This window comes from Penicillium cataractarum (assembly GCF_028827025.1).
Source record: "Penicillium cataractarum strain IBT 29864 chromosome Unknown utg000002l, whole genome shotgun sequence".
NCBI lineage: Eukaryota > Fungi > Ascomycota > Eurotiomycetes > Eurotiales > Aspergillaceae > Penicillium > Penicillium cataractarum.
In genome coordinates, this window is record NW_026622738.1 from 6885624 (window position 1) to 6901034 (window position 15411).

The following is a 15411-nucleotide window of genomic DNA, read 5'->3' on the forward strand; positions in this document are numbered from 1 at the left end:
ATATGGCTCAGGAGGGTGCAAGACCTTCCTCGGACTCGAATAGAAACTCATGGGTGATGAGTTCAACTCCTGCATCCGCTATCTCATTCCTGCGTGACGAGGAGGTCGCGACTAGTGCCCATGGAATTACGGTCGCGTTGGCTCTGGCGGAACCGGTCGTGTACTTGCCACACGTTGACCCCGTTGATACCAGATCAGTCATGCTGAGTGGGCGTTTGCGACTCAGATTGACGAGGACTGTCAAAATAAAGAAAATTGAACTCGTGTTCAAGGGCATCGCACAACAGAAGAAACCGAACCGTAAGTGATAGATGCTGCCACTTTTTGAAGTTTCCTATCAGCGCACTAAGTATTGGTTTGATATCTAGGGATTCTTCCAAAGAAGGCACAAGTCCAAAACATAGAAGAGCTCAACAAGCACGTCTGGCCAGTATTCCTTGCTGGTGCACATGAGGGACTTTCGATGTCAAATATCGAATACAATGCAAATAATTTTAAATTTGCAAGCCCCCAATTGGCGACAGTAAACCCTATCCACAATGATACAGAGGCGATCGACTTCTCACTACAAGCAAAATTCAAACATGCTTGTGGGATTGGTAACGGCAAGCCCTGGGCCCGTGGGGTTTCGAGGTTACACCGCAGCTACAAACTCTTTCCCCCCGGCGATTATACATACGATTTTGAACAACTAATCGATTCACATAACCCAGAAACAATAGAAAACGAGATAATTTCTGTCAGATGGCTCCTTCAAGCAGTCGTTGAACACTTAGGAGTCTTCAAGTCAAACCTGTCTGGCATTCGATATATCCCCTTCATCCGGAGCCCCTTTGGGGAATGCCTAGAACAGATTGAGCCAGTTGCGATATCAAGAGATTGGAAGGATAAATTCCATTACAATATCACTATTCTTGGAAAATCATTCCCTCTGGGATCACAGATACCTATCGCCATAAAACTAATCCCGTTCGAGAAAATCTCTTGCCGTCGAATCCAAGTCTGGGTGTTGGAAAATCTACATTTTCATGGCAGGGCTAACCATCATGGTGAGCCGCATAAAAGATTTTTACTTTTCGAGAAGACGGCGCATTCGGCAAGTTCCAACAATTATTCAAGGAACTCGACGCGAGTCACCGCCGGTGGTGGCATTCCTTGGAACGATCCAGCGGCCGCTATCGCAGGAGAGGAATTTGTTGATCACAGCCGGAATAATTTGCTGGGTGATCTTAGCGATGGCTGTCAAGCTGGGCCAATTGAAATGGAATTGAATGTGCAGATCCCTAACTGCCAATCTATCAATGGTAAGGATGAAATGCAAAAGTTGCGTTGTGACGCTACATATGAAAGTATCGAAATATCTCATCGGCTTATGGTAAGCGCATACCAAATAAAACAGAGTAATTCCATTCATTTGCCCGATTATAGTGACTTGCTCTGTTTTATGTTACATGGCTGGAGAAGCATGAAAAGCTGCTCTGAAAGTTTCTGACTATTACAGATAACGATGTACATGTCTACGGTTTACGAGAAAGAACCTGCCAATTGGCATCACTTTGTCATTGCTGTGCATTGTCCAATCCGTATTCTCTCCTGTTTTGCTGCGCGGTCCTACGTTGATCTTCCTGCATATTCATCTTGTACCAATTATCCGATAGTCTCTCAGGTACATGGATGTGGGTGTACTAGGGCTGCCGATGTAAGGAGAAATCCGCCAAGTCCTGACTTGGTTAGTCCAACAAACACATATTCGGCCTCGGATGCAGCAAGTTTCGCGGCTCTTTCGGCCAGCTCCATGATGGGCTTTGTGGAACACCCACAACAATCCAAACAACAACTATATAAATATTAGTACCCCACTACGTATGTATTCCTTGCGGGATCCCTCTTTCGAGCCTCCTCTTTTTCAAGATATACCGCCTACGCTTCCGCCTTAATACTCTTCTTATCAAATATGAAGAGCAAGAGTTAAAGGTGCACAGCTTAATTGTCTGTTGGCAGTCTGAATATTCCGCAAAATTATACATTTGCTATTCCTGTTAGTTCCTTTCGTAAATGAGTTTAGTTGCTATCCATATAGTAGTAGGGTTACATAGGTAGATGAATATATAGCTATGGCAGCAACATAAATTAGCTAAAGATAGTAGGGATAGTAAGGGATGAGAACGTTACACTAAGGATGAAGCAGCACCTGTTTGATGGATGTTGATTTGAAACGTGGTAATGTTCAACTCGGCTCAGCATGCTAAAGGTGCTGGACACTGGTGGACTAGCCTCTATTTTAGACGATATTAACACAAAACAATAACTAAATATGCTCATCTTAATTTACTTTGCGTCAGCGATTACCTCTCCTCAGGGACGTGGGATTACAATATACATACAGTATAACGCATGAACTAAGGATATGAGTCACATTCATCCTCTGTAATTTCCTCTTCAAAATTGAAACAGCGTAATTTCTTACAGTATCTGCGCGAACTCCCTGCCTTATTTAAAGTTTCCTGAAGAGGAGGGGAAATCTCTACGACAACGTACCAGTTTTGTCGCAATGGAGAAAAGCAGGCTCTGGTCTCGGGCCATTATCCTAGCCAACGGAGACATGTAAAAAAATATTCGAAGTTAACGTGGTCGGGTTTCCACATTCTGAAGGGTCGGGGTAACCACTCACCCATTTCCCAAGGATGCAAGGGGGAGGAGAATATTGGACAGTTCATTTGCTGGAATCAGCTCGAGTCAGAGTACGCTTGTGAGATATATAAGTATAGTATACTATATCACTTTGGCTAGGAGGAGCCTGGGAGGATCTAGAATCTGGTGGTTATATGGTCCCATTTGGTGGCAAATCATGTGCAGGAGACCGGCACGTCCCAGTTCTGATATATTGTAATTCTCGAAAGCAATTTGCTGCCATCCAAGCTGTCACATACTCGTGGGAGATGCCGAGACACATCACGTCGAGAGGCTAGGCATGCGAAGCTATTTCCATGGCTTCGGAGCAGTTCGCACGTAAGCCGCTCATTCGCCTGGGCCATGAGGCTATCGTCCTCACAGGAGTCAGTGTCGGGATAGTGCACTCTCCTTGGATGTCGGGTGTGAGAGTTAGATGCGAGTTGATGTCGATCATAGTATTGATTGGAATCTAGTGAAGATATTTATACAGTAATTTATGTTCCATATCGAACTCGTGATTCTTGCTCGAAACATTGCTCAACAGTGATCGATTGCCGTAATCCTGAGGCAACAACCCGAGTGTTGAGAAGGACTCGCTTACTTCATAGTGGCAGATCAAGTTTGGTATGATGACGGGGATCGTCCGGTGCATGCCTTGAGATCGTTGGTACTAAGGGCTTGATGCTCAATGTTGAACAAGGAGTTTGCTCTGTGCAAGAAGTGCATTGGGCATCGTTGACAGAGGCGTTTGACCGATGTTTATCTGATGTTCACTGTAAACAATTCAACGTTTCGCACACTTCTATCCTTCGAGCAAGCAATTTGACCCCTCAACTACCGGTGGTTGTACCAAGCCTGCAGAAGCAGCTGACACACAAGTGAATTCACTTCTGCAGAAGGAAGTTCCTCAACGTCGGCCGGCGGGCTCACCAGACAGGTGATTTCTTTGAGTCCTTCACACGGTTTACCCTGCCCAGGGTATGCAAAGGAGGGTGCCATGTACCTCTGATGCCTATTCTTACTCGCCAAGAACTAAGCATAAAGTTGACAGCTGTACCAAAAGATGCATAGAACCAATATGCCTTGGGTCATTCTGGGAACTATAGGGGTACCGGGAGACTAAACACTCCCATGCACTGGAGTTCATCAGTTCCTAGGGTGCGTATTTTTCTACCATGTTCTACAAGTCCTGGGCTTTCCTTTATCGTCACCATGCAAAATCCCATACGGTTCTTCATGATTTCGTTCATTGTTATGGCTGGGTCTGCCACCGGGTATACTGTCATATTAGTCACCTCTGTATTGAAATGGAAATGGACATCTTCTTCTTTTAAGTAAGTCATAATCGGGTAGAAGATGGACACGTAAATTGGACTCTGTTCGATTTAGCGTCTTGACGTTGCTGAGGTCTTGTATATCTTCCAGATATTTGCGAAGATGTCTTCGAAACTCGAGGGCACTATGCCAAGGCAGTTGTTTAGATGAACTTTCGACCTTTTACTTTAATAAGGTAACAAGACATACTCTGTACTGTAGCCCACAACATCCAGAATGTTGTTTTGAAGAAAGACTCATCCATAGTATCTTTGACAGTCTTTGAACCAATTGTAGCTTCGCGCTCCAGCATGAGCTTCACTAAAGCAAGTCGATTCTTGGCCCCGATATGGAGGCTTTTTTATTCGACCAACTCCAATCCAGAAGGTCCATGCTTCAGTGCTCGAACAAGGGCAGCTTGCTGCGGCTGAGGCCGTTCGGTATTCTCAAATCGTCGAATCTCAGCCCTCAAAGTTCCCCTAATCTCTGTTTTGCTTGGAACAAAAGACAAAAGTCTTTCTAGTGAACTGCCGTGAAAATACGCATGGTATTCAAATGGAAGGAAGTAGCCGTCCTGTGCATTACCACCCGGGGTCATTCCTCCCCCCAAACTCGGATGTAGGTCTAAATGATGAATGTTTGAGCCAGAAACTTGGGCTTCACTAATCAGATGTACGGCTGCTGATATTTACGCAATACCACCGCCAATCAGCCATGCTTGTATATGCTTTGGGCCGCGATAAGACTGGCCTAGCTTCGACATGGTGCTTGGAGAAGGTGAGGGGGATCAAGAACTATGAAGTGTCAGTAGGCACGCAAGATTTTCATTGTATACTTGCCGCTCCATTGAGCCTGGTGGCCATTGATAATTTAACTCGACAATTGATTATAGGATATGGCTCTGATATACTTTTTTCAAGCCCCGCGATACCAGGTGTGCGTCATCACTATTTGGCTTTTTTTGGGTTTCTGCCTGATTCGCCGGCAGAACACTACATATTTGGCAATGGCATCATCTCAATTGCCGAGACAGCTCGATAAAACCAGAGAGAGTCATGCAATATGATAATGTGGATGGGCTAGGCCTTGAGAAGTATGCAGTTGGATAGCAAAAAATTAATTGGATTAACTATAGCGAAAAAATGACTCGTCGCAATTCGGATACTCTCGGGCCAGCGTAAGACAGGTGCTTCTCTAGTATAGCTCTACGAACAAGGAGCTTTTTAAAATTTCCATGAAATAGTGTAAGTAGAGTGAACGAGACTAATACAAATCCGCCCAAATGAATAATAAACTGGGAGCTTGGAGATGTGAGGAAGATGTAGGTACACACACACACACACACACACACAATTCATTAACGCCCGGCGGCTGAGCCGAAAGGGCAACTAAAACTAATCTATCGATACACGTCCTAATATACATCTGCCGTGTCTCCTTCGAGCCCATACATGGATCCTTGCAGCATGTGTCCTCTGAGCTGTCAATATCAAAGGGATCCTTGTGGGTTAGCAAGTTGGTTAGTAGACTGGCTTGAAGGCGCTTCTTCAAGTGTTCAACATCCTATCTTCGGCAGTTAAAGCGCGTCCACCATTTCTGGCACAAGGTGGTAGTAGTAGGTTGGTGAGGAGGATGTCATTGTGTTGGTCGGCGTGGTTAAGTGGCGTCGAGTCGCCCGTGGCGATCGCGAATCGTATTGAGGCTCGCACCGCTTCCAAGTTCGGCATCCATCGCTGATTGTCCGAAGGCGATTTCCCGCCTAGGAAGGAGAGATTACCCCGGTGAGTTTGACTAGTCTGTAGCAATACTATTCGTTGTGTGGTCCATTTCCGGCATCGAAAGAGGAAGTGTTCCACGGTCTCTCTTGCTTATCCACATACACACTAGTCCGAGTCTGCAACGTTAATCCGACAGAGATAGCTATTAAGTCTGGCCATGCCAGTCCGGAGTTAGGCCAGCACGCTCGCTTCTTTCCACGATAATCGATTATATAGCTATCGAGTGTGTTTCCCTGGTAGTGCTACATCTACTCGTTTCACGTGTCTTCCTACGTTTCCCGGTAAGTTATTGCTAGGAGCTGCTTAAGACCGAGCGATCTTCAGTGTTGTCGACTTCATCCTAGCGCCAGATTTTTGTAGGGCGGCATCCTTCTAGGTCGCGGTCCTAGCTTACGCTTTAGCCAGACCTAGCAGTTTATTCTCCGCGCTAGTAGGGACCTAGAGGATATTAACGTGGTTTCCGTTTCTCCGTAGCCTTTTCATTAGCTTGTACGATTAGTAGACGAATTCCTGGCCCGACTGTTACCGAGGATTCCTCATCGTGAGAGCCGCTACTTTATTACTCGTGAGTAGCGTGATCCTGTAGTCTTTTAGTCCCACTAGGATATTTAATGTGTGTGCTAGTGCTGCTAGCTCCGCGGAGAATGAGTTTTGCTCTAATCTTGTTCCTAGTGTCGTGGAGAAGGTCTTCAGTTTTAGCTTTCGATATCGAGGTGGCTATTTCTTGATCGCTACCCTAAAACCTACGAGGCCGTTTCGTGCGGAACTACTAACCGCTACTTATAATAATCCGCCCGGTACGGTATACGAGTACGGTATTCCTTTAACGTCGCTCTGTATACGAGTCTCCCACGGTGCTAACACGAACGGATTGATAGTTTCTAGAGCTTCTATCTCAATATTGTTTAGCGCGTCCGCTAACTAGTATAGCGGCGAACGGTGGTATCTCCTGAACTTCTTTATATAGGCTATACTCCTACGGAGCGGGTGGGTTTCTGGAAGGGTATAAATATCCGTCTACATTTTCACGGCCCGTCTCCAAAAACGGTGTTATACGGTGGTAATATAAGCCTCGGCCTCCGCTACGCTAGTCGTAACGGTGCGAAATATCCCGACAATTACTTACGCTCCTACCCTTTAGACTCGATTAATCGGCCCGCTAGCCTTGTCCTTATAGGCGTGTATCTAGACACTAGAAGCATAGTCTACCACTGGAGCCACTATCGATGTGAATAGCTGTCTTACGGTTGCTAGTGTTAGGCCGCGAAGTCACCGAAGCTCTATCGCTGCCTCTAGTCCTTTAGATGCCGCCCTCGCGATATATTCCTTATACTTGAGCCTTGTGTCTATGAGAACGCCTAGGATCTTGATATAATCTCTAGGCATAACGATCTGTCCCTTGATTGTGAAAGGCTCCTGGTCTGTTTTGTGAACTTTCGGAGCGAAGTGTATAATAGCTGTTTTGTCTGCCTCGAAAGTCGCTCCACTCCTTTCCTCCTAGTCGAGCGCTTGAGCGATAATTGCTTTAATACCTTCCCGATTGCTCTGCGCCGTTGGTCCGGTTACCTACGCGGTAAAATCGTCCACGAACGCGATTGCTCCTCCTTGGCTGTTGATCTGTCGTTGAACGAGGTCTGCGTTGAAGAAGAGGAACAAAATCGGGGATAGCGGCGAGCCCTGCGGCAGCGCAGCCTGGGGCAGGCTTCGGACCTTAGATAATTGCCTATTAATTTAAATGGTCGCCGTCCTTTCCGAGCAGAAAGCCTCAACCTACCGGAGCAGGTCCTCCGGTATGCCTCGCGCTTTCATCCTTTGAAGCAATCGTTCTTTGCACACTCCATTGTAGGCTCCTTTGACATCGAAGCTGATCAAGCTCAATACCCGTCGGCCGTGCCACGCCGTGTAGATTCGCTCTTGTAGAAACATAAGTGCTTGCTCCGCAGACCGCTGTTTTCGAGCTCCGAAGTGGCTGGTCGGGAGTAAGCCGTACGTCTCCACCGCGTGTGCTATCCTTTCCGCAACCACTGACTCCAATATCTTGCCCAGCGTCGCGAGGAGTGAAATTGGCCAAGAGACATAACTACACAGCCAAGATTGCCTGTGGCTAAGCCTTAACGAGTTCTTGGAACTGATGTAAAGCAGCTTTACCAGGCCCGCTTGTTCAGGCCACTGCCCTGGTTTTCGGTACGCGTATCCTTTGATGGACGCCCTCCAGATATTGAGGCCCCGCCAAAAACCTCTCACCCTAGGTGTCTCTAGGTTTGCTCCTTAAGTATGTATTATTAGCATTTTAGCTAGAACGATATTATATCTATCGCCCGGCCGTAGGTTCTTAGTGCGAGTGAGATAGTAAGTTAGGTCGGACCTACCCCACTAGGACGATACTACTTTAGCTAGTTAATTTTAGGTCCTTAGTGCGAGTGAGGTAGCTATTTCTGTCTATTTGCACACCGACACGCGCGTCTGTCCTCTCGGGCTATATAGACAGTCTCGTCGGGTCCTCTCGACTCGTCCGTCACTGCTATTATGTACCACGCCCTATAAGGAGAAATCTCCCTACTTCGCGTTACTAGCCGAGATCTCTCTCTACTAGCCGACCGTGTCTCGTAAAGGCTACTAGTAGTATCCCTATTAGCCTAGCAGGATAATCTCGCTATCCTTCACTAACTAAGCCTGTATCCCCGGCTTTATAGCCCTCTCGAATACCCGTGGCTATGCCTTAACGAGTCCGTCGAGGGTCGTCGCTAGTAGACCACGGCAGGAATCGCGACTCTCCAGGTTCGATTCGACTCGGAACCGCCAAGACTTAGGTTCCGGTTCTAGGTTTTCGGAACCGCGATTCGACTCCAAGATTTTTGGAGTCGAACCTGGGAGGTTCGATTCGAACCTCAGGTTCCACAAACGGTGCAAACCTAGAGAAACCCGTGATATGCATAATTTATGCAGTTTTGCCTGTATTTTTTGAGTATTCTGCTGACATATCTAGTCAAGATAGGATATACTAGTCAGAAGTGAAGAAAAGTAAAGAATTAGTTAAAGAGGTTTTTAGATTTAGTTACTATTAGTTCTATGGTTTTTGATATACAAAGAGGTCTTCGTCTCGTCTTGTACGCTTTGAAACTCTCCTAGATGTACGCCTGTGAGTACTACTACTCTCTCTAAGTAGGCTACTATTATTAGGAAGAGGGATACTATTCTTATTATCCTTATTATCCTCGTTATCTAGTTAAATTAGTGTCCCCTGATTAGTAGGAGGCGGTGTTACTTCCTTCCTTGGCCTTTTACTAAGGGCACGCTCGCTGGGTCGCTATAAATGCTGAGATCTCGTATCTAGAGGATTATCTTCGCCGTCACTAATAAGATTAAATTCGTCCTTCTCCTTCTGAGTATCCTTCTCTTCTCTTGCTGTATAAATCTCTTATGTAGAGAGATACTCTTCAATTAAGGTCACCTACTCTGACTTAATATTAAACCGTGTTATACACATTAATATTATTAGGTCCTTAATTGTTTTTGGCTTTAACGAACCTCGGCGGTAGTGATAGATATCACGAGCAGAATTGAATAGCCGTTTAACCCTAGAACTAGTCGTAGGAATAGAAAGAGCATCTCGCGCTAGGCTTGTAAGGATAGGAAATTTATCCTGGTGGTCCCTCTAGAATATACGTGGATTAACTAAGCGAGTACCTATTAGAAAGGTTAGTATCTAAGAGTTAAGAGATAGAATATTAACTTACCACTTCTAAGATAACGTCTAAGCTCGTTATGAGCGTTCGTTTAGGGCTGAATAGCTATGGCCTTTGAGATAAGTATCTCTAGGTCTGAGACCTACGCTACCGAGGATATACTATAGGAGCTTAGCCGTGTATCCGAATATCGTTTCTCGTACGGGATAACGTACTTTTCGAGACTCTTGCGGTATCGGATATACTACTTAGGCTCCTATTCGGATGTTTAGAAGAATTTAAGCTTATTCTGAGGCGCCATGATAGTACTAATTATATAGAGATCGTCGCTAATTATATTAGTTACGCTATAATACTCTGAGAGCTTATCCTTCGTATATAAGAGGGCTTTAAGTATCATAGTTTTCTAGTTGACCTTCTTTCGCGTAAGCTATGCCTTCGACTTCTCTATATAGTTAAAGAGGGCGTTGTAGATACCGAAGACTGTGTGGATAGTGATATCCTTGCTCTTTGATACCACATTAGTGAAGATAAAGAATGGCTAAGTGATCGAAAGAAGATAGTTAACCTAGCGCTATTCCTCCTAGCTAAGCTAAATATAGAGCTGGTTATACTCCCGGCAAAACTCGTCGAAGGTTAACTATAGCCGTTTCGCACGCCGAAGTATTAGAAACGTTGAATTCTAGCGAGTTCGGACGTCTTATATTAGCACGAGCTTCGGCTCTTTTGTCTGGAGCTCTAGGAAACGCTCGCGGCGCTATAGGCTTTTGTTAATATAGATAGCTAGCTTTCGAATCTAGTACACTATTAGTAGGGTAGTAAAAAGGGTAAAATTAGAGATAATATCTAATATCTTACCTTATTTAATGTGTGGATAATCTCTTGATTCTCCCACTAAGAGCTATCCGTCTCCCCGGTAAATTCCATCTCTTCCCTATCATTCTTTGGATTAGCTTCTATCTGACTAAGTAGCTCCTTCAGACTGAGTTAAATAATATGTGCGATATATAGTATACGGAGAATTGGTATCTGGTTCGGTAGCTTAAGGCCCTAGAGAGAATCCTAGACACTCTCTAGTAGCGTAGAGTTATTAGACGCGTTATTAGTGGTAACGGTTAACACCCTGTCTTCAATCTGATACTTTTGAAGTGGTTAAAAGAGAACTACACTAAGATTACCGCTAGTATATATCCCGTGAAGTGGTTTAAAGCTAAGTAAGATCTCGCGGTAGTTCTAGTCCTAGTCGATGAAATAGCCGGTAACAGCCATAAAGGCCTAGCGAAAGGGGGAGGTCTAGCAATCTAATACGATAGAGAGCTTACTACCTATAGGGAGCTTATAAAGAAGACTCTACTGTCGTTCCTCGACTAACTCATGAAGCCGGCGGCGGACGGTATACGAGGAGGGGATTTCTGGCATAGATAGGGCGAGCCGGATTATTTTAACTAGAGCGCGAAATTAAGGGTGTTTAACGAGTTAAAATGGTAGCTATAGGCTAGCCAGAAATACTATTAACCTCTTAAGCTAGGCTTAATGGCTAAAGGACGTTTTTTGCGATACTAATGGTGCCTAGGATAAAGAGATTTTAGCATAAATCTAAATAATTAGATAAATCCTCTTATATACCCTATTTTGGATAAGCCTTCGAATATCCTTTGACTTTAGCGCTAACTTCCGATAGTTAACACCTTATGAGTAGTGTTTATTCATGGAGGATATTCCACGATGGCCGTCCGCTGGATGATTCAAAGTATGATCGTATGTTTTGCATATAACCTTAGGGGCGCTATCTTAAATAGTAGTAACCTGGTGAATAGACCTCGCCTAAACCCGCGGGTAGACGGGTTGGACCCGACCCGTACCCGTTTCTTGGCGGGTTTTGGGTCGAGGGTATAGAACCGAAGGTCGGGTACGGGTTGAGATATTGAATCCGTGGGTTACCCGGGGGTTACCCACGGGTTGATAAATAATGCAAACATAAAGAACCTCTTAATATGTATATATTATACATTTCTGGGCTGTATTTATAGGTATCTAGCTTACAGGCAGTGGATTCTTGCAGAAATAAGGTCGAGGATAACTATGAATGTCTTTAATTCTAGAACTAAACTAATAAACTATAAACTGATTATTATTATGCCGCGAACGCTTCCTAGATCTTCCTAAGACACGCTATTATGTCTCCGGTAGAGGAATATCTTCCTCCTCGTTACTATCTCTATGGCCTTTAGTGTCTCGTTCAGATATAGTACTCTTTCTTCTCTTTCTAAGAGCACGTTTCGAGGGACCTTACGTTACTAATTACGCTTAAATAAGGACCAAACCCTCCTATACATCGTCCTTATCACTCTCCTTATCGTCACTAATTAGGTCGACGGTACCCTCGAGTTATTAGGTATCTTTCTCTTTATAATCCGCTTCTATCTCCCCTTCAGAAAGATACTCCTTCCGAAAAGCAATTCTATCCTCTTCGACTTCAAATTACGTCGTATACCTATATAACATAAGCTCCTAAATTATTATAGCATTCAGTGAGCCTCGACGATAGTAATAAACATCCCGAGTAGTGTTAAATAGCCGCTTAACGCCGGCGCTAGTTATAGGAATCGAGAGTATATCGCGTGCGAGCTTTATAAGCGTAGGGAATATAGTCTAGTTCTCCTTCCAGAACGCCTGTATTAGAATACTAGAAACGATAGCTAAGATATATTTATTAGTATAGGTCCGGTGATTAATAGAATAAGGATACTTACTACTATCGAGATATCTTATAAGCTCGTCCTACTAGCTAGCTGTTACGGACCTCAAGAGGCGCGGGGGCCGCAGTTATTTGAGGACAACGGAGGGCCAATCATCCCACGGACGCTAAGGATTAGCGTTGTCACGTGCGTTTCGGTATACTTGGGCGAGCCCCGGCAGGGCCCCAAGGCAGACACTCTGGGCGGAAGCCAGAAACGGCCTACGGCTAACCGTCACAACCAATACCCGCTTACTCCATGAGACGGTTAGCGCGACGCAGGAAACGGCCACCATTTTACCAACACCCAGATTACACCACAAGTGCAAGGACCCGGTAAAACCACACGTGACGCCAAGGATATACTCCCAGCGTGACTCCAAGGAGTAGGCGATGGGGTATACGGTGACTCCAGATCTACTCCCAGGGAGTAGGTCGGGAGTAGGAAGGGCTAGATATATAAGGACACTCATTTCGCATCATGTATTTAGTTCTTCGCGATCAATCATTCAAGTTACTAGGACAGCACCTTTCCTACATTGTTACTCGGTTACTACCTTTAGTACTTTGCACTTCACAGTTCACCTTCAAGACAACCCAACCTACAAGTAGGGGATTCACTCAGTGGTAACACTTAGTGATTGACTTACTTGGCGCGCACTTCTGGCACGTTCTGCAAGATACTCAACAGGATCCATCCCGCAGTAAGGCCTCGCGAGGCAACGGTACGATTGAGAGATACTCTTGGAATCCGCAGTTGGAATTAGGCAAGCATAACCCGTGAACATTCTAACTCACAGTGACCGGTCGGCAACGCGTAACACATTGATCGCCCTGTCTTTGAACCGTGAAGCAAAGTCATCATGGCAGGCAACGACAGCATCCCACGAGGAAAGACTCCTCGCCCTCCAGCGGCGCGAGAGGACGACTGGGAGGACGAGCAGGAGAGAAAGATCCAGGCACTTCAGGAAACCATCAAAAGACTTGAAAGCAACCTGAACACCCTGGGAGGCAACTACAATGAACATGCAGCAAGCGTGAAGGACCACATGGAGCAACTCCATGCACAGGTCGTCGCTTCTGCACCAGCGACTGCTATCGGAGCACCGAAGCTTCCAAAGGCTGAGACCTTTGACGGTACACGAAGCAAGCTACGAGGGTTCCTTACTCAGATGGACATCCATATCGACGTCAACAAGGGACGCCTCATTACCGAAGGAAGTAAAGTCATCTTCGTGTCAGCCTACCTCAGAGGACAGGCGTGGGATTGGCTTGAACCCTACATCAGGGAGTACTACGAAAAAGTCAACACCGAATGGTCTACCACCACTCAAGCTATCTTCACTAGCTACACCACGTTCAGACAACACCTGGAACGAACTTTCGGTGACATTGACGCCAAGAAAACAGCTGAGCGAAAGCTGAAGCGCATCCGACAGACCGGATCAGCATCAACCTACACGGCCGAATTCATGCAACTTGCAGCGATATTGCAATGGGAAGACTACGCTTTGATCCCGTACTACGACCACGGACTCAAGCCGCACATCAAAGATGAACTCGCACGAATCGACCGACCCGATACCATGGAAAAACTCATCGACACAGCGGTACGGATTGACAACCGTCTGTATGACCGACAAATGGAGAAAAGAGAAATTGAAGGATGGCGCCGAGGCACTGGCCGGCCATCACACCATCGCTACGACAAACGACCAAACAGACCTAGTAGGGACAGCGATCCCTATGGACCACGACCAATGGAGCTCGACGCAGCGAGGCTCCCAACCGAAGAAGAAAAACGACGAAAAGATAACAACTTATGCTTTGAATGTGGAAAAGCAGGACATCGGGCGCGTGAGTGCCACAATCGGCGCAACAACGCAAAGCCATGGGCGCGTGAGCGTAACGGACGCAACAACGCAAAACCACAACAGCTACGGGCAACTCAAGACGAGGTACGACCCCAACAACTCAGGGCCACTCACGACGGAGCGGAGCGCCTGAAGGAAGCCATTACCAAGGCTACTCCAGATGAGTATGAGCACCTGAAGGACCAGGTCACCAAGTGGGCTACCGAGAAGCCACTGGTTAGGAAAGGACCCAAGGTCAAACAACCAATCCAAGACGAAGTCGACAAACTATTGGCCAAATGGACAACTTTGAGTCCAGAGCAAATCGATGAGCTACGGCAACGATCGAAGGGAAAAACCACGGACACCTTCGAAAGCAACGACGAATACCGCGGCCTGAACAGCGCAGAGCACGCGACGGAGTTTCCCGAGATTGATTGGGAAAATATTGAGAGTCAAGGGTGGACCCAGTACGGTCCCTGGAACACCACCGACTCCCAGGAACTATCCGACGATTCCCAGGAGTGGGGCGTAGGGATCCTGAAGACACCAATCGAGACACCAGGAACCCCGGAGATCCCAGAAACTCCACCCCAGCTCCCAGAAACGGATACTACTGTACAGCCTCAGAAGAAACCCCAGAAGGCGGAAGTGATTGCAGACATCAACCGCATACAGAATGAACTCCACGGCTTATTCAGGAATCATGAGGGAGACATCGGCAACAAGATCGACCGAACACTCGAACTCACCAACCAACTATACGAACTACACAAACTGAAACCTGAAATTGAGGATGGGTTTTGCCCATGTTGGCAGACTCAGTGTTCGTGCCAAGGATACGCTCGACACCCGGATCACCGACTGAGATCTACGACCGGATGTTACGACAATGACTGCATGACACACTATCAAGGAAAGATCGACAGAAGCCTGGAACCCAAGCCGCTACGATGGGAAAAGAAACCTAATTGGAGCCCAGAATACGCGGGACTCTGGCACGGAGACCGGAGGATAAACAACGAACAACACCTTGCAGCAACTGCGTGGGGAGCACATGTGAAAGTTACTGCCAACATCATGCTTCGACCAACTAGAGTGATGATCGATTCAGGAGCTGCAGGAAACTTCATGAGCCCATTGTACAAACAGAAGTACAAGATCCAAGGCGTGGAGAAGCCACGGCCAACACCAATCATCGGTCTAAACGGAGAAAGCCTAGGACCAGGGATCACGCACGAAAGCGGACCACTGCCAATGGTCATTGGAGACCACTTCGAGATCATCAACTTCGACGTCACACACCTCGGAGAATATGATGTGGTGCTTGGAGTACCTTGGTTGAGGAAACATAACCCAGCCATCGACTG

The 15411-nt window shown here is 46.2% G+C and overlaps 4 protein-coding genes across 4 annotated transcripts; 1 reads left to right on the forward strand and 3 right to left on the reverse strand.

Annotated features, from left to right (window-relative positions):
• Window positions 1-2: 2 nt before the first annotated feature.
• N7496_004502 (arrestin C-terminal domain-containing protein) lies at window positions 3-1852 on the forward strand (the record flags this gene model as incomplete). Its single annotated transcript, XM_056697433.1, has 3 exons — window positions 3-300; window positions 369-1375; window positions 1502-1852. 3 exons carry the CDS (start codon window positions 3-5, stop codon window positions 1850-1852), a joined length of 1656 nt encoding a protein of 551 aa, XP_056559645.1.
• Window positions 1853-9072: 7220 nt separating this feature from the next.
• Window positions 9073-9851, reverse strand: N7496_004503 (uncharacterized protein; the record flags this gene model as incomplete). The annotated part of the gene is made up of 5 exons (XM_056697434.1): window positions 9073-9170; window positions 9294-9420; window positions 9503-9548; window positions 9598-9695; window positions 9798-9851. The coding sequence occupies 5 exons, from the start codon at window positions 9849-9851 to the stop codon at window positions 9073-9075; spliced, it is 423 nt and encodes a 140-aa protein (XP_056559646.1).
• Window positions 9852-9881: 30 nt separating this feature from the next.
• On the reverse strand, window positions 9882-10392 carry N7496_004504 (uncharacterized protein; the record flags this gene model as incomplete). The annotated part of the gene is made up of 3 exons (XM_056697435.1): window positions 9882-9992; window positions 10066-10208; window positions 10347-10392. The coding sequence occupies 3 exons, from the start codon at window positions 10390-10392 to the stop codon at window positions 9882-9884; spliced, it is 300 nt and encodes a 99-aa protein (XP_056559647.1).
• A 121-nt stretch (window positions 10393-10513) lies between these two features.
• Window positions 10514-10870, reverse strand: N7496_004505 (uncharacterized protein; the record flags this gene model as incomplete). Its single annotated transcript, XM_056697436.1, has 3 exons — window positions 10514-10591; window positions 10630-10744; window positions 10824-10870. 3 exons carry the CDS (start codon window positions 10868-10870, stop codon window positions 10514-10516), a joined length of 240 nt encoding a protein of 79 aa, XP_056559648.1.
• Between the last annotated feature and the right edge of the window lie 4541 nt (window positions 10871-15411).